Raw genomic sequence first — 26,626 nt, forward strand, 5'->3', positions numbered from 1 at the left:
AAATTAATCAAATTGCACAAACTAGTTTATATTTCTGGTTGGGAATTACAGTATGTTTGGTTTTCAAATTATCTGTTATGTTTAAGATTAACAAACATAGGAATGATCCATCACTTCCAATTAGAAATCTTGACTGTTTTGGCATGCCGTTGGAAAAAAATGCGTATGATCTTTGGCCAAATTAGCATCAATTCTAGATGCTGTAAAAAGCTTTAATTTGTAGGATCATACATAGTACTAAATGAGATCTGTCAAATGCTTATTATAGACAATTATTGTGGCCACAGGTTCTAAGACCAACATCTAAATAAAAAACTTAACATATTGACTATTGTTGATACCATTTTAAAATGTATGATGAACTACTGCAGCACAAGCCCACAACCTTAAATGCATCATTTGATTTAGTTTGCTGAATTGAAAAAACAGAAAATGTTATGAATTTGAATGAAATTAGAGATTAGTAAAATAATATTTTTAAATTCTATAATGTGTTATACTGTATGATAACTACAATTGAAATTAAAATCTTTAAGGATAAAATTAAAATGTAAATAAGATACTATATATAGCACTCAGGAGATGTATAAACCAAAATTTACACAAATGCAATAAAATAGCTAGAGTTCTTTCATCTGAATTTAGTCCAGTGTAATCCTTTAAGCTAATAAACAATAATTTTTTGAACTTGTGTTACTGTATTGTGACTATGTATTGTTTGATTTTACGGCAAAATTCCTACGAATTAGAGCTTTTGACAAACACCTTGCCCAGTATATCCGCAGCATCCTAAGAAAAGTAAAAACCATTTTGTTGAGATTTTAAAGCCTAGAATATTACTCACAATTGCACGCACTCCCCCAAAAAGATCTTGCGCCCCTTCAACAGTCATCCCACCCTATTGAAAATGTATGAAGCAAAAAAATCATGATCAAGTAGTGAAAAATCACCTCATAGAGCCTTATTTCGCAACCTAGCGCACCCTCACTTAATCATCGAGCCCCACTCCACCCTCACACCGTTAACAGCCCCCCTCCACCCTTTTAAGACTGCGTTTATACAGCCATGGATTTTGGGTATGATGGCTTATGTTGCCTGCTGTTGGCCTGCCATGGCTAAAGATTCTGTCAACAAGTTGGGTCAATATTAGGATAAATTTAGGTTAAGAGTCATTTTTCTTTAGTAGGGGTTCTTCTAAAATAGTTGAGGAAAGAAAAATCTAACAAACCAAATATGACTAGGAAAACTGGATTTAATGGTAAATACAATCAAGTGAAAATAAATTGTATGGCTGTTTAACAATAACAATGAACCATTTTAATGGATGAATATAAAGTTAATACTGTATTGAATGAATGACTGTTACTATGGTACAAATTCCTGTTTTTTACAAACACACAGGTTTATATGAGAGTAGAATGCACATCTATTGTTCTACTTTTAATACTGACTTCTCAAGGTCACCTCTGCATTATGATAATTAATTATGAAACTACTGAGAATATGTTTTGTGAACAACCGGGACATATATTACAAAAAAAATAGTTTAAGTTATGATTATTATTATTATTATTATTATTTCTGACTCTGGCAAAACCAGCTGTTCAAAATTGAGTTTTTATTATTTTTAGATTATGCATGAATTCTTCTTTAAAACGGTGTTAATTTGATGGAAATTGGTTGAGTATTAGCGAAGTTATGAATACTTAATTAATTTGATAACAGCCATGTAGGTTTTGAGAAAACAAGATTCCAAAATCATTAGTTTATTATCAAGATTTGTATTTTAAAAATAATTTTAACATAAACTTTTAGTTAGGTTTAGTGATTGATGTTTTGCAGAAAGGTTCTTCAATATTATCTTCTTTTATAAAATTAAAATGCAAAAACCTGAAAATGTTCAAAATTCTGATTTTTGAACACTTTCGGTGCTTATGAGAAAATAGAAATTGCAATAAGAGGAACAGGTCACATTTGAATCTGGCAAAAACAGAATAATAAACAATATGTAGGAGATATCACTTAATTGTCATTCATACTGTACAACACGGTATTAATTTAAATTCAATTGTACCATGGTGTGGTGAATAAAACAATAATTATAACATTAACCGTCAAAATACAAAATGTTGCTACATTGCATATTTAGATTTCACTTTTATAATACCAGTGTCAAAATTAACTCATCCAAAATTTAATATAATGTTGCATAGATATTACAATTCTCTTTGTAGAAATGCAAAAAAAGTTAGCGTTGTGTCAATACGAGTACTATAGTAATGTGCAGCAACATGTAAAATCCCTAAAAGTTCATGAATTACAACATTTTGATAAATAAAAAATAACAATCACCAGGTGATCATATCTATACATATCTATCTTCATATTATGTCATAAAAAGCTTATAGTTTGTGTAATGAGGAAACAAATGAGTTTTCTTTTTTCATCTCAACTGTTTTGTTTTTTTTGGTATAAATGCACATTCTATATTACTCATTACGGTCTCATGGAAGCAACGTGATGGCCATTTCTCTCGCATATGATACCAAATCTCTCATGTAAGACTGTATGGCCATTTATCTCACATGACATCAGTTCTTCCATGCATTTTATTATGATCTATATTCTGATGTAAGCTACCAAGTTTTCAATGCATAAATATAACATTCTTTACTCAATCATTCAAAAATACAAGATCAGCCATGCTGAATGTTCAATCACTGTGAATGGGCTACATTAGTCAAATATGCTTATGGGCAAAATAATTTTTCTGCAATTTCTTCTGAATGAAGCTTCCTCGGGACAAACAAGAAAAATTTCAACTTAAATAAAACAACTAGAGTAGTAATAAACTCTTAACAAATACTAATATATCTAAGTCAACAGCACATGCTTAGTACTTCATACTTCTTTTCTGCATGCTATTAGCAGAACAACTGCGAGAATGGTAATTGAAAAGTGCAAATTAATTGATCAATAGTATGCAATAATGATAAATCACGTGCTAAGGTGGAAAAGACAATTGTTATAATACATTTGTAAAAAAGTAGGACACTGTAAACAAAACATACAAAGATGACACAAAGAGAGGATGCTTGGTTCAAGAATAAAAAAAAAAATGTATATCACTGTCACCGAATCACTCAATACCACTTTGATGCAAATTGAAGTATGCTACAAAGGAAAGAGTCAAAAGTAAATGAATAAAAGAAAAGTATGATAGCACCTTGAATGAGGATCCTAAAAGGTTCACTATTATACTCTATTTCCTTCGCACAATCGCATATATTCTTTCGTTAACTCGGGTTCTAAAAACAAGGTGAAAAAATATATATTTTTTTATAGAACTTTATTTCATACTTCTCAAAGTTTTTTAGAGGTAGGTAATCTGTTCTATTTTCTCTATGGTAATATTCCCTGAATGATAAAATGTTGATAATAGTGGTTTTATGTCCCACATTAAGCAGCAACCATCACCTGGTATTCACAGCTCCATTAAGGAAAACAAAAGACAGTGTCATTGACATATATAATCTAAACTAAAAGTAACATCTTAGCCTATGTCGTATGACAGTTACTATTGTGTTTCACTCGTGAAAATTATGATATGCAAATTACTTAACTGCCAGCTGTGAGGACTCGTAAACAAAATGTGCTGAAAAGCAGATGTTTGGCATTTTATTGTCATCCAGGTTTTTCTTCCATTTATTTTTTTCAATAAAAGTGCAGTGTGGTTGGTTTATGGGTTAGGCTGCTTCAGTCTACTTTGGGAATGCACCAGCAATAAAGCCTGACAAGTCATTGTCTCACTTCTCTGTTGTGATTGGTTGGTTCTAAATGGTTGCACATGACTGGTTCTCAGGCATACAAAAAGCAATGATACTCTTACAATTTTGTGAGTCATTTTTTGTTCTAAAAGATGAGTTTTATTTAAATAAAGGCTTGAGTTTCTTCATCTTGACGGGTAGGTCAAGGACTTGACACAACAGAATAGAAACGGCAAGCACTGATGCAAGAGATTTCAAAGACAATTACAAAGAAGATTTAACCACGATCTTATCAGACAATTTGAATGGGTTGTCGTGTACATAAATGTAGGCTTTTGTGTTCACACTAGAAAAATGGGATTATGATACCAATTCTCAGAGTTCATTTTTATGATGCCAATGATAGTTCAGATATTCTTTCAAACTATATTGTATATTAATTGAATGTATTAAAATGAATAAACAAAAAATAAAATAAAAGAAACCGATATCATGAAAATATGAAATTCATGAACTTCATTCCAGTAAATTAAAATTCAATTCAATTCAATTCAAAATTATTTGTCTAATAGGAAATTAGATTGAGAAAAGTCATTGCTCGTAAAATTACAATATACTTAATTATTACTGAATCTTATAAAACAATATTAATTTTTCATTAGTTATTACATGAACTTATGAATAATAAATAATTATTATTAAAAATTATTCACAAGTTGGTTTATAAATAATGAACAATTATTTGCCTGTCATTTATGTCAAATGATAAATTTATGTAAGTTGAAAAATTCAATTGATTTAATCTACTGATTTAAGTGCTTTGTGCAAATCATTTGCTTACTACACTTACAATACCATTTATTAATCATTAGTTTACTTGAAATTTTAAAAATGTTATGATATTAACAAACTATCAATAAAATATCTAATATATTTAATATTTTTTTATTTACTTTTACTATTTAATTTTAATCTAATTGGAAGTTTTTGGTGTTTTCATAGTGTTTTGGTGTTTGTTGTTTTTTTTATCTTGTACTTCAATATTTTACTGCATAGTTTATTGTATTTTTCAAGTATTCTAAATATTTAAATGAAATGTACCCTTTAGGCATTTTTATTGTGTTTTGGTGTTTTTTGTATCTTGTATTGTATTTTCTATCTATTTGTACAGCATTTTATTGTATATTTATATATAAAGTATTTAAAATATTTAAATGAAATAAAATGTACTCATGTTATTTCCATATTTATTGGACCAAATAAATTGAATTTGAATCTGAATCAGAATCTGAATATGATATGAGAACTGAAAATTTGAGAAAGTGAGGCATGAGGCAAAAGCCTGCAGGAAGCAGAGGGGATAATTCTCAGGGAGTGGGGAACTTATATGCTAATATCGTACATTACATCTAATAATTTTTTCACATGTATGCTTATAATCTCTCTAACCTCAGCTCTACCCTGGTTGCTTGCTCTGAGAAAAATCTTAAGATGACACCTCTCTCAGAAAAAGCGCTCTTAATAGTATTTGGAGAGCCTAATTTGAAAATAAAGCAAGGCACCTGACGGATGACGGTCGGATGTATGACCGTCAGTCAACAAATCCAACTCCACTCTCTGAGTGCGATAGACGACGCTACGCTGTCTGCTGACTGTTGATGGCAGTGTAAACAGATCGCCATTAAAAATGATCAGTTGCATGTGCGTTGCGGCGCTGCTTCTCCATAGAATCGTATCGGCTGAGACAGTCGCATGCCGTGAGCACCCGGCTTATCAATTTGAATCTTATTATTCTTATTAATTTATTAAATATTTTGTTTGCAAAATTGGGCACAAGTAGGCACCATGAATTCCAAATTTTAGCAAAACTGAGCAGGCTTTGGCAACCACCATTTGTTTACAAAATATATTTAGAAAACATAATAATATGAAAGGGATTTTATAGATAATAAATATATTAGCATAATATTGGTCAGACAGGTTTTTCACTTGTGACCTATTATAAAAACATGTATTACTATTTATTTTAAGATAGTGAAGTGATTAAAGTGAAGAAAGAAAGAAAAACTAGCATTCAAAATTTGGAAAATTTACTTTTTATGTACTATTTTTCTTTGTAGCACTAAAATGCAATGTAGTTACTTGAATAATTCTACATTACATACTGTACATCTCTAGATTTTATACTGTGGAAATTTCCTCTAATAATTAACATTTCTTTTTCATTTCCAAGAAAAATTTGCATTAAAGAACAAATCTTATCATTGGCTGTAAAACAGCTTCACTTCAAACCTAAACTGAACGCAAGAGGGCAGTATACCAAAAATTGTAAGATTCAGTGTGCCATGATGGCAGATGTTAATGAGATTCATGAAATTATGATAACTGAAACAAGATATGGAATATATAGAAATGTTAATACTTTCTATTACTGTTGTATGGTACATAGGTTAAATATGATAAACTTATAAAAAATCTTATGAAAAGATCTTAATACATTTAATATAATTACATTTGCTGCTACCTATACAAAAATATTTTCAGAAATTTTTTTTCACATTACTGATTTCAAAATGTATTTTATTTAATATGTCACTCTACAGTGCAAGGTCTGCCACTTACACTGCCGAATGTAAACACATAAAAGAAAGACATGAATAAATGCAATTTAATTCAATTTAATTTTATTGCGTGCTTCAAATGTCATCAAGGGCCAATATCCGTTTGGAATTGGAAAAAAAATAATAGTTTTTTTTCCATTTCGCAACTGTATCAAACTGAACAGCTACTGTCAACATACATTTGGCACCCAATAATTGTCTTCTAAAAATTTTTTTATATGAGAGCTTCAATCTTTCTGCTTATGAGCTTCCATGAGCAATAGGTTTTGTCTGTCCATCTACGAGTTTGAAATCTCTACAAACTTCTTTCAGTCCAACATCGCAACCTCTATATCGTTGAGTATGACCACTAATCTCTGAGCATGAGTTTTCCTCGTATGAGAACGAGTTCTTCATAATATGTAATATCAATTGTGTATTATGCAATATCCTAAGAGCAATGCATCTTAATGGAAAAGTCACTGATAGTCTAACATGTCATTATGAGAGCAACTACATGTTAACCAAAGGTCTTAGGTTCCAATCCTTACATAACTATATAATATTACTAATGGAAGCATTATTTCACTGCGAGACAATCCCCTACTCTTTTCCAAAAAATGTACTGTGTTCTTTAACATGCACATGGCTCATAATACACACAGGAACAAGGGATTAAACATCTCATCCAAACGCAAGGGGAGCAGTGATGGGAATTGAACCAAGATTCAAGAAATCTCCACAGTTCAGCGCACACACAGTGGCTACCAGCAATTTAGCCAACTGAGCTGGCTGTTCTCATCTCATTATGAGGCTTAGCGAGTGGAGTTGTGAGGGAAAATCCCGTCAAAAGACTTGAAACAAGGGCATTATTGGCAATCACGTTAACCAACTACCAACTAAAATACATGCTGCCTACAATATAGGCCTACTTTGGACAGGCGAGGCTACATAATGTATTTTTTAAATGGAACATGCACTTTTCGGCAGGATTTTACCCACTTCATTATTTTTTTCTTATAAAACCAATATATTTCTTTAAAATTTTAAATAGATGTTAGTATTTACAAAAGTATTTCTTTAATAAAATTAAAACTGTTATACATGGAAACAGATAAATGAAATAATAAAATGAAAACGGTAAGGTTAGAGCTCATACATAGTGCAAGTGCAATGGGTTTTCGGCAAGGGTTCATAATTGCCATTAATTACTACATGAACAGGACACATCACATAAATGATGCGGTTGGTTTAACGCTGTGTTGTAAAGAACCAAAGGTCGTGGGTGTGAATCGCGCCAAGTTCTGTTAACAAGAACAATAGCAGAATGAGGTTCAGAGGTCCGCCTGCACGAACCTAAAAACTAAATACCAGAGTTTGTGAAACAAGCTGTTCTCATCTCATTACGAGGCTTAGCGAGTGGAGTTGTGAGGGAAAATCCCGTCAAAAGACTTGAAACAAGGGCATTATTGGCAATCACGTTAACCAACTAGCTACAGTCACTATAAAAACGCTACTTCACTCGCGCTTTTCTAAACTGCATAAACAGCCGCGTCTAGTAGTTAAATAGTTTGAAAAAATTCCTACATTAAATTTTAATTTATTATTGAAAAGTATTGCAAGAATCGTTATTTTTAACTATAATTTAAATAAATGCCAAAAGAAACTGGTCTAAACTGGTACATCACTTAAGCCTCTAACATGGCGTGGAGGCCTCACCTTTTTTTGTACAAGGATTGGCCAATGAGCAATCCAGCTATTATAGTAGAGATCAGTGGACACACCTCAAACTGAAATTTGTGATTAAAATACATGCTGCCTACAATATAGGCCTACTTTGGACAGGCGAGGCTACATAATGTATTTTTTAAATGGAACATGCACTTTTCGGTGGGATTTTACCCACTTCATTATTTTTTTCTTATAAAACCAATATATTTCTTTAAAATTTTAAATAGATGTTAGTATTTACAAAAGTATTTCTTTAATAAAATTAAAACTGTTATACATGGAAACAGATAAATGAAATAATAAAATGAAAACGGTAAGGTTAGAGCTCATACATGGTGCAAGTGCACTGGGTTTTCGGCAAGGGTTCATAATTGCCATTAATTACTACATGAACAGGACACATCACATAAATGATGCGGTTGGTTAACGCTGTGTTGTAAGGAACTGAAGGTCGTGAGTTTGAATGACGCCAAGTTCTGTTAACAAGAACAATAGCAGAGTGAGATTCTGAAGTCCGCCTGCACGGACCTAAAAACTAAATACCAGAGTTTGTGAAACAATATACACTGCAATGCATTTAAATTCATAGGGTGTTACACCCGTATGATGTCATGTTTCCTATCGTGACTCAGAGCTCTAACATTTTCTGATAACTGGTAGCCTTCAGTGAACAAATCCCAGAGTTTTGACAAAATGTAGATTCTCTTGGCATCGGACACGCTATGAACTAGATAGATTTGTACTGTAACCTTCAAGTTTAAAACAAAGTATGCCAAAATAACTTATGCTATGGGAAAGAGAGGGGTCCTAGTCTCCTGGAATTCAAAGAGTCTCCCAAAAAAGAAGGCCTCACACACTCCCGCAAGCAAGCAAGAATCTCCTGAAAAATAATCCATCTCCTGCAAATTCATAATGCTCCAATTCGAGACCACCTTTGGGAACTGAAAATTTGGGGTGGTCTCTGGGTTTGCTCTCCATCTAGAGGGGTAGCTTAGTGTTAATAGACGATAGATTGTAATTTGGGTTTTTGGAAAAGTGGTCCCAAATTAGAGGAGTCTTGGATTTAGAGGGGTTTCAAATTGGAGGGTACACTGTACTTAATTATGAATTGTCTCACAAAGTCAATGCTGATGGGTATTCAGCGTATAAAAATAGAATATGTTAAGAAAGCTCATTTAACCAGATCTCCTGCAAGGGATTGCTTCCAAATTTGGACTGCTGGCAAAATATCAATCAATCAACAGAATAAATCAATAAATTACTCAAACCAAGGCAATTCAACAAATGGACGCACATCTCGGAACATCAAAGGATATAACTCTGGCATTGGCATTTTACGTGCCACACGCACCTCACATGCTGATCGTCACCAAAACCATAGCAACCAAACCATAATTAACCGTCCACGTACGACGAATTACTAACACGCGTGTCAGTTGTCACGCTAATTGCACGTCGTGCGGTGGTACAAAGGCCTAATGAATTTTTGCATTAACAATAGACTGAAATTATATTCATTAGTTCTACATTAATTTACCCAATGAGGTGGTGTCCGGTGGTTCATGAGACTCACTTCGCAGAAAAAAATAAGTAAATTTTCTGTATCTACTCAAATGTTCGTTTTGTAGAGCTTAGTCCAACAATGTCAAAATGACAGTTTAATGTTATATAAGAACATGAATTTTTATAAAAATCGTAAATTTTCATTTGCTATAATTTTTCATTTTGTTGGTCAATTTTCATGAATCAAATTGTAGTTTATAGAAGCACGTAATAAGCTCATGGTCAAAAGAAATCAGATGTAACAGACATTGCAAAAATTAATAAAATAGTAACTAAGACCATAAAACGTATGGCATGCATAGACTAATCATAGACGGCTGTACTCGCAACTAGTATCGGATTGTCGATATGACAATAAAGATTAAAGGACTGTATGCACGTGCTACGTTCGTGAGAGGAGATGTGCGTCCTTTTGTTGAATTGCCTTGCTCAAACAAATATTTTAATAGATGTCTAGTACAAACGTTTTATCTAAAGTGGGTTACGATTCTAAAAATATAGATGGGAATAAATATTTGCTGAATACTAAATTTGAATAAATGGTTCATTAGTTTTGTGATGTAAAGACACTAGCGATGTGACAACAGAATGTTTGACTAATTGCTATTTTTTGGAAAAGAATTACATGAAATTGATACTAAAAAGTGCTGAATCCCTACAGAGTCACCCATCAAATTACAAATTGAGACGACAGCAATCATTACTAAGCAACCAATGATACAATTCAGAGGAGAATCCTACAATAATTGGTCAATAAAAAAAAATAATTTTATTAGTAAAACTAAAAGACTACAGGGAAATTGGTAAAAAGCGCAACAACATTATAAACACGTAAAAACATAGAAACCTATTATGTTAAATAAAATTGCTTCATGCACGGTAAAGATAACATAAGCGTCAAGCCAAAAGGAGGTGTTAAACATAACCACTGAGGACATGAGATACATCAACTGGACACAAATGTTTCCCACAAATTAAATCATGTCCATCAACAAAATATGACACTAACTCAATTTACAAGAACACTTACTACACTAGGTGAAACTACAAAGATTTTGACAGGGTATAATTAAACGACGGTTACATTTCCTTCTGCAACTCAACAAAATTTCCTGCGCTGGTGCAATGAGCATACGCATGTTAATTCGCCAGCCTTGAAGTAACGCTTCCTAGACACGAAATCTATGCAGTTTTACCAACCGAAGGAAGTTCCCCTTCACTCGCATATGACAGACAAATGTTTATGATTCGTGCATGTTAAGCAGAGGTCCATTTGCACCTTTCCTTACGTGATGTGTTGTTATCACGAAGGTATCAGCCATCAGCTAAAAATACTTGTCAGAAGTAATGGAGGTCACATCTTCTATTAGCAGATGAAACAAATTAATTTATAGATTTACATGCTCAATTGCATGTCTGGCTTACTTCTCATAGGCTACTTTCTCAATATTTTTAAAAAATCATTTAAACTCTATATTTTTTTATAGTTATAATGAATTTAGGCTAAACAATTCTTGCCAATAATGCTCACAAAAAACAATTACCGTATGTTTGATTGTATTTCACTAGAGTTGATGGAAATGATTTTCATTATGGTGGTGCCTTCATGCCTTGGTATATGCCAGTAAGTAAGGCCTGTGCGGTGAATATCCACCACGCAAAAAATATGCCTAGAAACTTGACCGAGCATTTTGGATAAAAAGGGCTCATTTCCGTGCAGATTCTGCTGAAAATTAGGTTTTGACATAATCTAAGTATTTACAATTCTGCGCACCTACTTTCCACGCAAAGTTTGATGTTTCCTTTTTTTTTTTTTTGATTGCAGTCAAATTTTTTCTTCTGTTTGGTTGTTGAGCAATTTGATGGATTTTTCAATGCTTTTGCAAATTGAATTATGAATGATTGTAATAATCACAATAATAAATAATAATGATCACATTTTTTTTCTTGTGCAATATTCAAATAAATATTGAATTAATGAATATTTAGAATTGGAACAATTATTTTTATAATGATAATGAATTTGTTTTTTGAGTTTTTATTTTTCTCTTTTTGAATGTTTTTTATTGTCCTGTGCTTTTTTTTTTTTACATTTTAAGTATGAATTATTGCAATTATTACTATAATAAATTAATTATGACCATGTTTGGATTAAAGATTTGAATGTCAAATTTTATAATAATGATTTTTGGCATTTTAAATTATTTCTATTTATGAATGTTTTTTTTTTTATTGCCCAATGCTTTTTTGCTTTTTATGTATTTGTATTTTTATTGTGAATTGTTGTTTTCTGCTTCTTAATTTAACGCTTGCTTTTTTGCTTTTTAAGCATATATATGCTTATTGTGAAATGTTTTTGCTTGTAAATATAACGCAATTTAGTTTTTACTACAATGTTATATTTGGCAATTACATTTTACCTTTGTATTTGTTTTTATATTTGAATTTTTGAATAAATTATACCATGAGAATGAATGAAAGTTAAGCCAGTTTTTGAGTTGCGCAATTAAAAAACTTTACAGTATGAGGCGTATGGGATGAAACTAGGAAAAAAGGCTTAATACTTGTATAGCTCAATAAAATATTACATATGTCAATTTAAAATGACAGTTAACATGTTAAAACCCGATGCTGGCTGGGTTAAAAACAGAGTATTCTGCATAAAGAGGAGGAACAATAATTCTCGGCCAACCACTCAGTCTTCCTTCTTTCAATAAGTGTGTCCCTGAACTCCTCCTGCATTGAAAATGAGCTCTTGCTTCAATGACAAGCATGAACCTATAATATGAACCTATAGATTTTCTCACCAATGGTTGGTGGTTCGGATGGTTCAATGTGTATCACAGCCCTACTAGCAATGAGTATGAACTCTTATCGCAATGAGTAAGTTCGTTCTTAGAGTAGGACTTGTCTTCATGGGCAAGTGAGAAAGTCAGGGGATCTTGACCCCTTGAAATTAATAATATATAACATTACATACCAACTGACAATGTGGGACAAATACATAGGCCTTGATTACACATATCTACAGTATGTTACATAAGGATTGTCTATTAATAGTAATTAGATGACTCAAATACTGATGGCAAAACAAGTACTATTTTCATTCTTATATAGGCTTGAGATTAAGCTAGTTGTGCTATATCTAGTCCACTGACCTACTCTCCATCTACAAAAGCCTGTGTGTGTCTGTAACGATGCATTGCATATTTTGTAGGAAAAGCTGATAAACCTACAATCAATCAAGCAATCTTGGTAGTTCACATTATTTTAGTTGATGCTTTGTTTTGCTTATTATATTAATTACTATATCTTCACTTATTACTATTTACTGTAATTTAATAATTTGTTAATATTACTTAATTAGATTACATTGTCCTTGTTATTTATTTACCTTTCTACAGAATTTTATATTGTATTTTTGCGTTGTGTGAAATAAAATAAAATAAATGAAATGAATGAATAAATGATGAGTGCAAAAATCTAGCACTCAACAATATGCAACGATGACAATAACGATTATTGATCTATTAAGACATTATTAGTTTTAAAGTGTAAACTGGAATGAGAGAAAAATTGTTATCACCAATTAAAGACTTCTAATTTACTAATGTTTACTAATAAATTGAAAAATAAATTCAATATTTCAATCACTTACTTTTTAATTGTTAGATACCAATAAGCCAATTTGTAATTGGACCATATCAAAGTTAATTAACATAAACAAACATCATACACACAACATATGTTTATGTCGACTGACCTTAGATAAGGGCATGCGCAGGTCAAACTACAAATTGGCTTATTAAGATAAGAAATGATGAACAGTTAAGGCCCATAAAAAAAAATTGTTAGTTTATCATCCTCGTCCTTGAATATCAATGCACCAGCAAACAACCCATGGGTGATATTTGGCTTTAGCAAAATAAATAATTTTAAAAAAAGCCTCTCACTTTTCCAGCATAGGGCCTATGACAATTTTTTTGCATTTACCATTAAACAGTCCAGTATTTTGATAGCATTTTTCAAAATGTTAAAATCTCTATTTATTGCTTGCAAAAAGTTATTGGATCTGTAATTACTATTAATTTACTCAGTCAACGAAGGACTTACTTTGATTGTATTTTTCTTTTTAAACGCAAGAAGGGATTATTTGGTCCATCTTTATTTTGTTTTTCTTTTAAAAGTAAACGTTCTTGGCAGACAATTTATTTCATATTCTCTAGAATTAATATTCTTAAAAACGGATTTATTTGTAGATTACCTAGAATTTTAAACTCATTAATTTATTTAGATTTTATCATTGACATTTCTTTAATAGTTTGAGTATACTTAAAAATAAAATTAAATGTTTTTGAGCAAATATTTATGATTTTTGGTGGTGGTGTTTTTTTTTTGTATTCCATTTTATAAGTGGTGTGCTATCCACTGTCAGATGTGGATAATAAAAAAAAAAAAAACAAATGGCAAACCAGTACAAAATGTAACTTATTCTGATCCCTGGGAAGTTTACTTTCAGGTAGCCGCATTGCAGTATGCAACACTCAGACACAATCTACAGTATGTACCAACAGCCTACCAGGTATATATTCTTGGGTAGAGAAAGAAAAATGTAGGTAAAGTACCCAAGGATACAACTAAATGAACAAAAATGGGTTTCAATACCCCACCTCAGAGCCAAAACTGATGCTTAAAACTATTCCATAATTATGCAATTATCTTCCATTTGTCCAATGCAAGCACAGTTTTTATAATTCCCATGTTTTTTTTACTAAATTAATTCTATTTCCGGCTAACAAAAAAAATGAGATGTTTCATTTATCAAATTATTGATGATTAAGTTTCTGTCAAGGTTCTTGTATAGTCAGCAATTTGTGCATGATTAATACTGCATTTAACACATTACCAAAACTTCAGGTTCTACTTTTTGCAAGAAGTTTCCACATCTGTTACCTTGAATTTAGACAGTTAATTAGGAAGGCTTTGTTGAGGGGTCTAAAATAATAAAAATGACAAAATTTAAAGTAATTTAAGTTTTTAATATCCTTAACCATTACAGATATTTTATTGGCTCAGCTCATCTTCAAGATGTTGCTCTTTTTTGCAAGAAGTTTCCATTACTGGTGCAACCTGGAATTGTGTAGATAATTTTGTTCCATCTTAATCACGCCAACTTTTCCCAGCAATTACGAGACGAGTGAAGCGACTCGAGGCCATCGGAGCGATTGATCATGTACAGGAAACATAAGGTTACTTGATTTGCACGCAAACCAGATTCAAGTACAGGGAACGAGGTCTGCATGTGAACACCTCAACGTGAGTCGTAAGCATTCACTATCACTGGATCTAGCTCAACTGAATCAGGTTTTTATGCCAAAAAACAAAACCGCTTTTTACTATATTATAATGATTTCAGCAAGCATGCAAAGATTTTGGCAATAAGACTGTGTTGGTAATCATGGGATTAAAATTATTTGGCAATCAAATTCAAACTTTTCAGAGCTTTCTGTTAATATTCATTATGATAATTTAAACAATGGCCTAAACTCACCCAAAATAATATTCTTTAATTTACCAAGTCACGTACACTAATGAGTCCTAACGAATTTGCTAAAATCTCTTTTGAAACCATTTAATAAAGAACCAATAACTATTAAAATCACTAAATATTAAAATACTTTTAAGTGATACAAAGAAGTTCATAGTGACAGTTAATTATTAGTCTTTTTGTAAGTATTTTTCTTTAATTAGGCCCTATAAAAAATATTATTAGCTTATCACCCTATCTGGGCAGGAAAAGTGATGAGGGAGGGAGGTTTTTTTTAATTATTTTTAATTTTGCTAAACCCAAATATCAACCTTGGGTTGTTTGCTGGTGCAGTGATATTCAAAGTAAAACATGATTTAGATAAGGCAAACAATATCTACTAACTATTTAATAAAATAAATGAAAAAAATAAATAAAAAAATTTTTCCCCCAGTACCATAAAAGACATGCGCGTGAGGGTGATAAACTAATAATTTTTTTTATTGGGCCTTATAAGCTTATCATTTCAATCAGTTGCGGACTGGGATCGTCATCTAAACTAGGGGTGCTTGGAGCCACAAAGAGCACTCGCGTTTCAACTTTAAGAGAGTATTAGAGAGTATTCAATACTAATTTTTGATCACTTCAGATGCATATTTATATATAATTGCAGGACCATCATTATACATATATTATTAATTTATATATTATTCATGGTAATAGCAAACGCAAGTACAGATAAATTGAGTGAATAAATGTTTCTCTAGTTAAGTAGTTATCTAGGTTTAATCTGGTGAGGCTGTCATACTTCTCAGTTGTCAGTATGTTTGTGCAACTGGCACTTAATCACTGCTGTCATTGAGTGTTGGCACGTAAGATGGCCATCAGGTTGGAGCACGATACAGTACCCACGGGGAAATGTGCAAATGTTGCGGCACGCTCAGCTACACCACAAGTCCCATTTCAACCTTGTGTAGTTATGTAATGGTAAGAAATGTCAATCCTGCGCCCACATTGATGTTATCAGATCAGCTGTTGAATTCTCGTCTAGACACGCACATCGTTCACGATCACCGATCTATCACGGTCAAGGTTTACAGCATGCACTGGAGAAACTCGCGCTACAGATGTGCACACGGCTAATGTTTAGGCTCCCTTATGCGTCATAATATATTTCTCCTGTACCATACAGATGTTATAGAGAAATGAGGGCGCAAGCTTCGTCAAACAAAATACATGAGAAAAATGACACATTTATATAACAAAAATTCTGATTTGTGGGGACCTAGCCAAAATATATAAAAGTTCCTCCTTTTCTTGGGTGTTACATAATAGAGAGAAATATGTTGAGTAGTGAGTGTTCTCCTGTAACTACCAGTATGTTAAAAGGGAGTAATCTTTAGTAGAAAGACAGATAGATATTAATAATGATAATGATGATGATAAAATAATGATAATGTTGATGATAAAATTTTTAACAATGATACTACACAATATACGAGGCATGTCATTCCAAAACCAGTGTACTGTCACTAAATGTTAAACTAAGTAATTAACTAAGAATGTGCCCGTACATATTGTATAGTTTAGTATAGAGAAACCGTCATACTTTTACTCTTAACTTTGGCAACAGTAAGTCAATTCCAGTAAATGATCCATCATTTAAAGCTTCAATGTGAAGAATGAGAATATATTAAAAAATCAATTTTCATTTTCTTGGTCACTGAAGCTGGTTTTGTGATGGCAGCCTAATATAAATTAAAAATACAGTTGAATACTGTACTATCAATTTACTGTTATAACTGTCAAAATCCATGAATTGTTTGTAAAAGTTGAATTGAAGATTTCAAAATAATTTGCCAGTAATTTCTCTTTAAATTTTAATTCTATAAATTCATAATAAAAAACGCAATGAATGCTATAGACATAAGACATTAAAAAATATTCATGATCCCACAGTTACGAAATGAGTCAGAACCCAAATTACCCTTGAAGTAATGGAACTCACTGGAGCTTTGATGGTGCGGGAAGTTCAGGGTCGCAGATGTACACAAACGCACACATTCAAAATTACAACCCATGAAAACATAAACCATATGCATACTCTACATAAAGCCTATGTCATGCTCTTCAGTGATTACCATGGTGACAGCTTATGACTGACAGCCGCAGCGCATCGGCAGTAAGTAGCTTTCATTTTAATATCACTTTTATACAAATTATGTTTCCAAGGACGAATGTTTCTGGTTCATAGTTTTCATATTATTTGATACTTTCTTTAATGGCAAGTACCACCTCAGTAAAATAAAATTTGACTGAGAAAAATATTTGTTGAAATTATCATAAAGAGTAAAATATATTTTAGAATGAACTGATTCTATACTCCTTCAGAAAAAATGCAATTTAGTGAAGTTTATGCATAACCACAAATATATTCTAGTACTGTAGCTTCACACACAAACACTATTTTACACATGGTCCACAGCAGCAATGTGTTGATTTCGTGGGTAATTAAAGATATCCAACTTGAACTTACTAAACAGAAAGGGATATTTGTCTTTGTATGGGAATGTGTATATTATTTTTATTTATTTTTATATTCTTTCTTTATACTATAGGCACTTTCAGTACTATTACACTGATTTTCAAAGTGGTACAGTTTAAACAGAACCAAAATATATACAATATAAAGAATTGTTAACAAAAAATTAAAAGAATATAAATATATAAATACACACAAAAAATATAAACAGTTCTAGAGCTAAGATGTCTTAATTCTTACAGGATCTTATATTTTAGATTTACATTCATACCTCTATACAAAATTCAATGAAGTTGTAACCTCAAGTTCCAGTTCACATTCATAAACTGTGTAGTGAAAAATGTCAGCTTTGAGTTGTATTCTGCTTTAGGTTAGCAGTGGAACATTTTTTAAAGCAAATTACCGTGTGCCTACATCTTTGTAGTTGCCGGGGAAAGTTTCATAAAAATCATGGGTTTATAGTTACTGTTAACTTCACCACTTAAATACTACACTGATATTCAAAAACATGCATTTGTAGTAATATATTACATAGGTATGCACTGCTTTCATATATGAAGATTGAGGAATTTGATGCAAACTAGGCACGTATCCACTCTATTTCTCAGTAATATTGGTGAGTACTGGAAGGTTTGAATGCTATATTCTGATTACTAGCTGTAAAATTATAGAATACTCCCCCATGGAGGTGAGTGTATGTCCCATAAGTGTGTAATCTAATGACTGGGGTAATAAAGACAAGTACACAGGCCTTGGCAATAATATGCAATATAAGACCAACATATTGTATTGATATTATCATCTATATGTTGATGAACATATGATTATATTCATGACAGAGTGATCAGGTTGATAAAACACTGAAATGATGTTGAAGACAGATTTAACAGTGTAAGTCATTGATTACTGTAAATTCTGAAGCACAATACAATAGCGCCCTCTTGTAACAACACATCACTATTTTGTACTATATTAGAACACTGTCAAATTCCAATCAAATTATTTATCAATTTTTCCAGCGCTGATGTGAATCTAATTAAGTAATGAGAAATTACTGATCCACTTTGACCATTATTATCGTCTTAAAACAAGAAATAAGCAAAAAGTAGGACCTGGAGTCTCATTAATTTAATGCTAATCATATGCAGAAAATACAAAACAAAATTAAAATTTAGGAAAGAAAATATATAGGAAAGGGTAAAAAAATGGAATTTTATGTAATTCAGTGACTAAGTGCTTGGCAATGATTCATTTTCAACAATGACAGTGTCTTCAAAACACGCCTGTAAATTTACTTGATTAATTTTCAGCCTTGAAAATAACTGGATTTTTCAACATTATTGTTGTTATCTGTTCAATATCTTCATAATCATTCTCGCACAATCATCTGCCAACATGTCGACGGGGAAAACTTTCAATGATGATGCTCGTTGCTACAATCAAGACACGGAGCACTCGGCCTTGGTCTTGGAAAGGCCAAGGCTGCTCTGATTAAGGCTATTTCTGGGCAAAGGATTTTGGGTCAACGCCAAATACTTAGGTATTTCTAGATCTCATATCGTGCACTGTAAATTTAGGAATGAACAGACTTATCCTATAAACACTAATTTACTTTGACAATCCAAAGATAAACTCACAATAATAATTCATTTAAATAGTTTCCGTAAAACATGTGTGAAAAGCATATACTGGTTGTCTGTTATTTAAAACTATAAAAGAAATAAAATTATCATCAGATGGAACATAGTGCTTGTGTTTTGAATTTCATTAGTAATAAACAGTGATTCGTTGATCGGAAAATTTTAACCATTAACAGTACACTCCGGTAACCTTGCAATGGATATGTTGCATTTTATAAATCTTATTAATTTTTTTATTTACTTTTGCAACAAAAAGGATATGTAACTAGCTCCTAGTTATTCTGCATATAATTTTACAATAACAACAACAATACTAAAAACATACAATTAATAATCATAATATTAAATCATAATAAAACAAAAATAACAGAACAACAATGACAATACTAACACTCACCAACACCACAGAAATTCTAAACTATACAACTTTTTTAAATTTCAATTAAAAAAAAAGTTCTTATATTCTTACCATCACTGAAAAAATGAAGGTCGTGAAACTAATAAGGGTGTGTTTAAGTACTTGGTAATTGGCGGGCATACATTTTTGCATCCTCTATTTCAGTTAAAGCTCAATACTTAAAATATAAAGCAAATCAAATATTTAACTTTATTAATGCTTGTATAATTTATACTAAACCAATAACTGCTTATGTACTTGCTATCAATGATTTTAATTTATTGTTCATCATTATTTAACCAACTTAGGTAGTTTATGAGTAAGCTTCATCTACATGCATGCAATTGTCAACATTAATGAATGCATAGTATGTGCAGAAGTATCATAGTTAAGATGAACTACATCTGAGAAACATGACCCCACGCAATACATGAATGTCATATAAACCAAGTACTTTTGTTACTAAATTACACTGTGCTCATCAAGATATTTACATGATCTACGCTTGGTGTCCCGCTGGGAGACACGCTCAGTTACCGTTCCATCACGGACGCTCGGATACTACAAAAGCCAATGTTGTGGAACCACGATAAAAACCACATCGTTCTCATCATAATTACGTTGGTGATGAGACAGTCACAAGTTTATGGCACTTGCTTGAGGCGATCGGTTACAATACTTTCATAATAATGAAGCTGAGGTGCATAAGATCGAATGCCTGGGTACTGTACATCCGTAAGTGATAGTACCGTCAAAGATTATCCCTCGAGGATAAGTGCTATCTTTGACTCAGTCCACTTGCTCATTCCTAACAATAATGAACTTAATAAAAAACAATATATTTTCAATGTCTTTTGGAAAGTACTGTAGTGCAATGTTTATCTTCAGAGGCAAAATCAAGGGTTATGGTGGGGGAGGGGGAAGCTGGCATGGCCACCTATATTGTTGGAAAAAAAAATGGGAGAAATATACAAAAGATTTATAATGGAATGTAAATTCTAATTCCAGAATTCTGTTAAAATTTTAATTTTCTTTGTTAATGGAGTTAATTAAACTGAAATACATCCTTTAAATTGAATATTTAGATGTTGGTCCAGCATTGACAAACCAAGTTATATGTTATTTCTAAAACCAACTGATCATAATCTTGGTGCTAAATTTGTTTAAATGCATGCTAATATTAATAAAACATTATTTAAAGCCCCATTCCCGGCAATATTTCACTAAAAAAGATTTTTTTTAGAAAAAATGCATATTATAAACAATGGAAAAATATTCGAATAAATTTTAGTTTTACGCAAAAGAATAAGAAAAATGAGAAATACAGTCTATTTCTCATAGAAATTACCATTTTCTTGACGAATTCTTCGTTACTAGGCAAATTCAGGGGTTGTAGATCGCATCCGCTGGAATGTTCTCGCTTTTACGTATACTTTATAGTCAATAAAGTGTGCCCTCTCTAATGAAATTAGTTTTTGTACTTCGCATCTCGCACACTGCGGTCGATTGAGTAAGCCTGAGATATGTTTGTTTAACTGTCAAAATCTCGGTCAGTATCATTTTTTTAACAGATTTGAAATAATTCCTATGAAATATTATATTTCACAAGTGCCAATACTATTAATAGCAACAGAAAATATCATGTCGGCTGTTTTTATGTGTGATAACAGAACCTAAATCGAGGTAAGGCCAGGCCTAGCCTGGCAGTGTTGGATAGGCTAATGTTTCCGGCGCCTACTATATTTCTTCGCAGACCTATCGCAAAACCAAACATAAAAAATTCATCCGCATTTATTTTTTGTGTGGAACACTAAAAAAATTAAATTTCAGTCTTTACATTTTGTTCATGTTTAGGAATGTCTAAAATTCAGTTAAACTACAAATTCGTATTATAATTATAAATCTTTATAACATATATAAAAATCAGATTTTTCTTAACTGAAATTTTGCTGGGAATGGGGCTTTAACTATAAACATTTGGTGGAGATAATTCAAAAAAATAAAATTGATAAAAATTTTGAATTATATCTTTCTAAATTAGGTAATTTAAACTATAGAGGGCACTATTGATCTTGTAATCTTGTCTATGTTTTGTTTATATTGTTAGCAGAAATTATTGTTGAATCCTGGTATAAATATACCAAGAAGAACCAACATCATACTGATTACATACTTGAGGGCGCTATTCATATATAGCTATTAAATATTGATAGATATGAGTAAGTTTTGATTGACAACACCCAGGGTAATCACCTGCCCTCTAGGTTAAAGCTTACTTGACAGGTAGAGGGTTGTCTGACAAGTTACTCAGTAGGTAGAAGGTTTAGACTTGGCTATTTGCCTAAGGTAAAAACCACATTTATAGTCACACTGTAATGTACAGTTCACATTAAATAAAGTCGTAGACATACTATGTCGGCCGACGTTCATACCGAACCCATCTCTGCTCTCAGTGTACTTAGGACACGGTGATTGCTGGTAGCAATCTGAGAGGATGGTCAGTAAAAATTATCGGTTGCACACACTGTCTGTCAGGTTGATTTTACATAAAATCTTGTTGGTCGATGCAGGTTTTTGTGTTTAGAATCTCCACTGAAATGCACAAAAGTTAATCAGTATGCAATTAAGACCTCTTCCTATCTTGATGCTAAATTTCATAGTCAATTCACTTACACTGTACTTGAGTATAAATGGGTACCTGGTGTGGAGTTGCCTGCTACCAGCAATATATGGCAGCAACACTTAAGCATGTGGACACGATGACCAGGAAAAAACTTACAACGCTTCATAACTGCAAGTAAAAGCGCTATACAAGCAACGAGTTAGACGTAAGCTCTGAATTAGCAGTTTACCTTTGTAAGCCCTGGGTAGTACAGAAGATTTAAGGAACACATGGTTCAAGTAGTGTCGTGTAGATGCACTTACTTCAGAGCTCACAAGTAAATACAACCTTTATTACGACCTCTATTTTAAAAAAAATTAATTACCTACTAATTAGTGGCAAAACAATATTTCCTGGATGTGTAAACTTTTGTAGAAACAATGTTTTCATAAATGGGCTTATTCAACAGGTTCATTTGTTGACAATGGAAATTAACGTAAACCAGAGTGCATTAATCAGCGTTAAGTTATCCATGTGACAAAAACAAACATGGCTGATTGGCAACAACAGTTGCATCAACATATTTAGACTAAATTTCAAAAAATAAATATTATAATATTTACCCATATGAAGTCAAAAAAATAACCGTAGGCTATTCAGAATTCAACTGGATGAAAACATTTTTTTACGAAAAATCCATACTGCTACAAGCCGAAGCAACCTTGATTAGGCAGCGTGTATTGTGGTAGCTATGCAGCCATTTTGTTTTGTCGAGTATTTATCAGTTTCCTATTCGACTGGTTGCCTTCGTTAAGTAGGACTTTACCGCTGCACAGATGTGCGTGGCTTAACAAAGAACAACCAGTCAATGTACGGCCATTGTTTACAATTTCAAGAATTTATGCAAAATAAATGTTGCAAAAATGGCGATTATCACTTTTAAAAAAGTTACATAATTACTTCTTCCATGTTTTGAACTAGCTTTTAAGTAAAAAGAACATTATGCCCGAGTAAGCATTGTGTGGACACTCGTCTAATGTAATGTGCTCATATATTTTTACGTTTATTTACATAAAACGCTATCCAGGCAGAGTAATTTGCATAAATGGAAGAATTATGAATGTAATGCCAGAGCAACAGAATTAGCACTACAAGAAATGTGAAGATTTCCACTTACTCTACTGAAACATTTAAAAAATCATCACAAAATATTGATTAAAAAGTATATTAAAGAAAAACTTATAAATTATCTGCAAAAACCACTTTTTCACATTCTGTACATTGTGGATACGAAAATTGGAGTTACGTCAAAAGCGTTGACCGCACAATTCCTGATAAATTGATGATGATGACCAATGCAATTAATACTTTTATTTTACATGAACTTTAATTAAACAAGTTAAATTCTGAACTCCATCTTCTTATAATTAAGCTTTAATTGCGTTTGCTAATATTCCAGGATGTCCCTAATCATCTTGTTCCAAAAATAGCTCATAGTTCAAAGGGCATTACCTGGATGTTCCAAAACTGTAATTTCAACTAAACTATTAAATAAATATAAATGCACATCAACTACAAACTTACCTCAATACATATATGGTGCATTCCACCATCAGGTTTCTTATTTAGAAATCCTTGAATCGGACTACTCTCACCAAGTGGGTGGAGTAATTCTAGTTTTGTGTTGCCCAGCTCCACAAACACTGTTGTGACACCATGCTCTGGTAATGGCTAAAAGTAGGGAATACATTTGTAAAAATTAAATGTATTTAATTAGACTCAAATCAGATAGTGATGCTGTATAAACCCTATGAGACTAAGAGATGAAGTTGATTGTCTATTGCAAATATTGGATGATGTGAACTCATTAAGTTTTGTATTGGATTTTTTTTCACTATTATTAAATTCTATTCCAGTAGTAGCTACTAAGCAAGTCAATTGATTGGTCAACCTACCAAAGCATCGCTGACCTTTGCACCCAGGATGTCTCTGTATAGACTTGTTGCTTTATCTTTAAAAAACAAAAAACAAAAAAAACAGAACAATTAAATTATAGGCCTTACTGTATGAAAAATTGATTTATTTATTGATTATCTGGTAACAGAACTGTTATGATCATAATTAATACTAATAATGAGTACCAGGCATGTACCATTGCCCATTTATTTATTCAATCAATCTTGCAAACAATTACTGCCCATCTTCAGTCAAGCAATCAATCCATCAAGTTGGGTTCTACACAAGTAACAAGAGCGACCGCTAACCGGTCTGCGTGTTCCTCCACACTTAAATACCGTAAAGGCGCAAGTTATTACATTGGGGTTTTTGGAAATGCTAATCTGATAGAATTTTTTAATTAATTAGAATTTTCATTTGCACAAAAAATAATAATATTTAGAATGTTCATTTATACAAAATTAAAATGTCTTAACATTAAAAAAATAAAATGTCTTTTAATTGAAAAAAAAAAATTTGAATACCAAGATATGGTTCAAACTCACAAATATGGTTGGATGGCATTCATGAAACAAAGTATAAAAAAAGTCTTGCCAAACCAGAAAGACAGACAAAGAAACAGATATATTTTTGAATTAGTTATTTGATGTCATTACCTAAGTTGGGTACAGCTATTGCAACATGGTTGAGACGTCCAATACTCCATGCTTTGCTTGATGATCCACTGCTATAGGAACAGCTAAGAAACACTCGCTACAGATGGCAAAATAAATAAGAAATACGAATTATGAAACAGAATTTTAAGCACTGTGATACTTATTAGAGAGTGCAATTAATACATTAATATTCGTAATATTTTTTATTATTATATTAAACAACTGATTTCTAATGGATAAAATAATGGATGTGGATATTGTTTTGACTACCTTATGTAAATCGAAGGTGTTGATTGGTGGAGCTGGCTTGATCATACCTTAAACTTAAGTCTTTCCATCTAAATGCACTACTACGACTATCCAGGTTGTTAAATAATACTGTTAAATAATAGTTCCCTTGTCAATTGTAGTTCCGGCCCCCAAAGACCCAGGGCCATAGCGGGGCACTAGCCGGGACTGAGCCAGGGATGTACACATAGTTGTGTCCCCGTAGTGCCAGAACGTACCTAAAATTTACCCGTAGATGTAACAGGCCTGGGAAGGCCTGGGAATTTTACACATTAGAGTAGCCGTGGTTTGGGGTGTGTACGGCTGTAAGTGGCGGGGACTTATTTGGGGATGTACGTTAAAACGATGCCCCGCATTGCCGGGAGGTGGCCGGGACTTTCACAAGCATGTTACCGGTTTAGAAATCCCCTGCTAAGTCCCCACTAGGCCAGGGGGGGGGGGGTGACTGCAATCAACAAGTGCATAATGTTGAAACAAACATGGCAAACAAATTAATCAACAACAATGTTGAAAATTAATTTTGTTACTCTTTTGCATATCAGCAGAACAGCTAGGGCTGATGTAGTATGACAGCATGGAGGTATAAAATATGAGTAAGTCGTAAGCAGATACCTTTGGTTCTATTGGCATAGCAAAAATATCATTTTGCGTAATATAACCTCACAAATGTCTAAAATCATCATATTGAAATCTCTAACTATTTGTACGCACTGCTGCATCTACTTAAATATTTACATTAATAGTTTTTTTTAGCCACATTATAAAGCAAACCTTTCGGCGCTAATGCACTTTAGTACTGTAACACTTCTATCTTCAAAATTGGTCTTTTTACCTACTGTGTGCTCCTAACAATATCTTACGATGTTTCTTCATTCAGATTCTGCTTAATAACATCGGATTTTAGCATTTTATTACTAAAAACCACGGCTTTTAACGCCTAATATGGCTCCATCCGTCATCTCCAATGGCGAATTGGCGATCGAGCCTAATGCTGTTGCCAGAATTCAAACTTTATGATTTGGTGTTGCCAGAATTAGTAAATCAAAATGCAGCTTCAGATATTCAGAACTCGATGGCTCGTGAAAGAAGGGAAAAGGAAGACAGCAGAACATGCATACATACCTGCCAACCCTACCGATTTAGGCGGTAGGCTACCGATTTTCTCACTTTTCTACCGCCTACCGAATTACCAGGCTGTTCCTACCGATTTTAAAAAATTGGAAATCAACATTATTTTATGCTAAGTTCTCAATCAAAATAATCTCGTTCGCCGTCAGAATGATGCGCTACCCTTAAGCCTCCGGCCACACACTCATAATATAATATTTAGGTAAACAAACAGCACCACCAGGTGTCA

The 26,626-nt window shown here is 32.4% G+C and overlaps 1 protein-coding gene across 1 annotated transcript in view; it reads right to left on the reverse strand.

The window, feature by feature from the left end:
• Positions 1 to 328: 328 nt before the first annotated feature.
• Positions 329 to 26,626, reverse strand: part of LOC117100863 (methylmalonyl-CoA epimerase, mitochondrial-like) — a 28,351-nt gene continuing 2,053 nt past the window's right edge. The window contains exons 2-6 of the mRNA XM_033240698.1: positions 24,982 to 25,078; positions 24,325 to 24,380; positions 23,954 to 24,100; positions 845 to 898; positions 329 to 412 (exon numbers count right to left, since the gene is read on the reverse strand). Coding sequence (XP_033096589.1) covers positions 329 to 412; positions 845 to 898; positions 23,954 to 24,100; positions 24,325 to 24,380; positions 24,982 to 25,078 — 438 coding nt within the window. The remainder of the gene's footprint in view (positions 413 to 844; positions 899 to 23,953; positions 24,101 to 24,324; positions 24,381 to 24,981; positions 25,079 to 26,626) is intronic.

This window comes from Anneissia japonica, unplaced genomic scaffold (assembly GCF_011630105.1).
Source record: "Anneissia japonica isolate Jap-2015-1 unplaced genomic scaffold, ASM1163010v1 scaffold3372_len255902_cov201, whole genome shotgun sequence".
Classification (NCBI taxonomy): Eukaryota; Metazoa; Echinodermata; class Crinoidea; order Comatulida; family Comatulidae; genus Anneissia; species Anneissia japonica.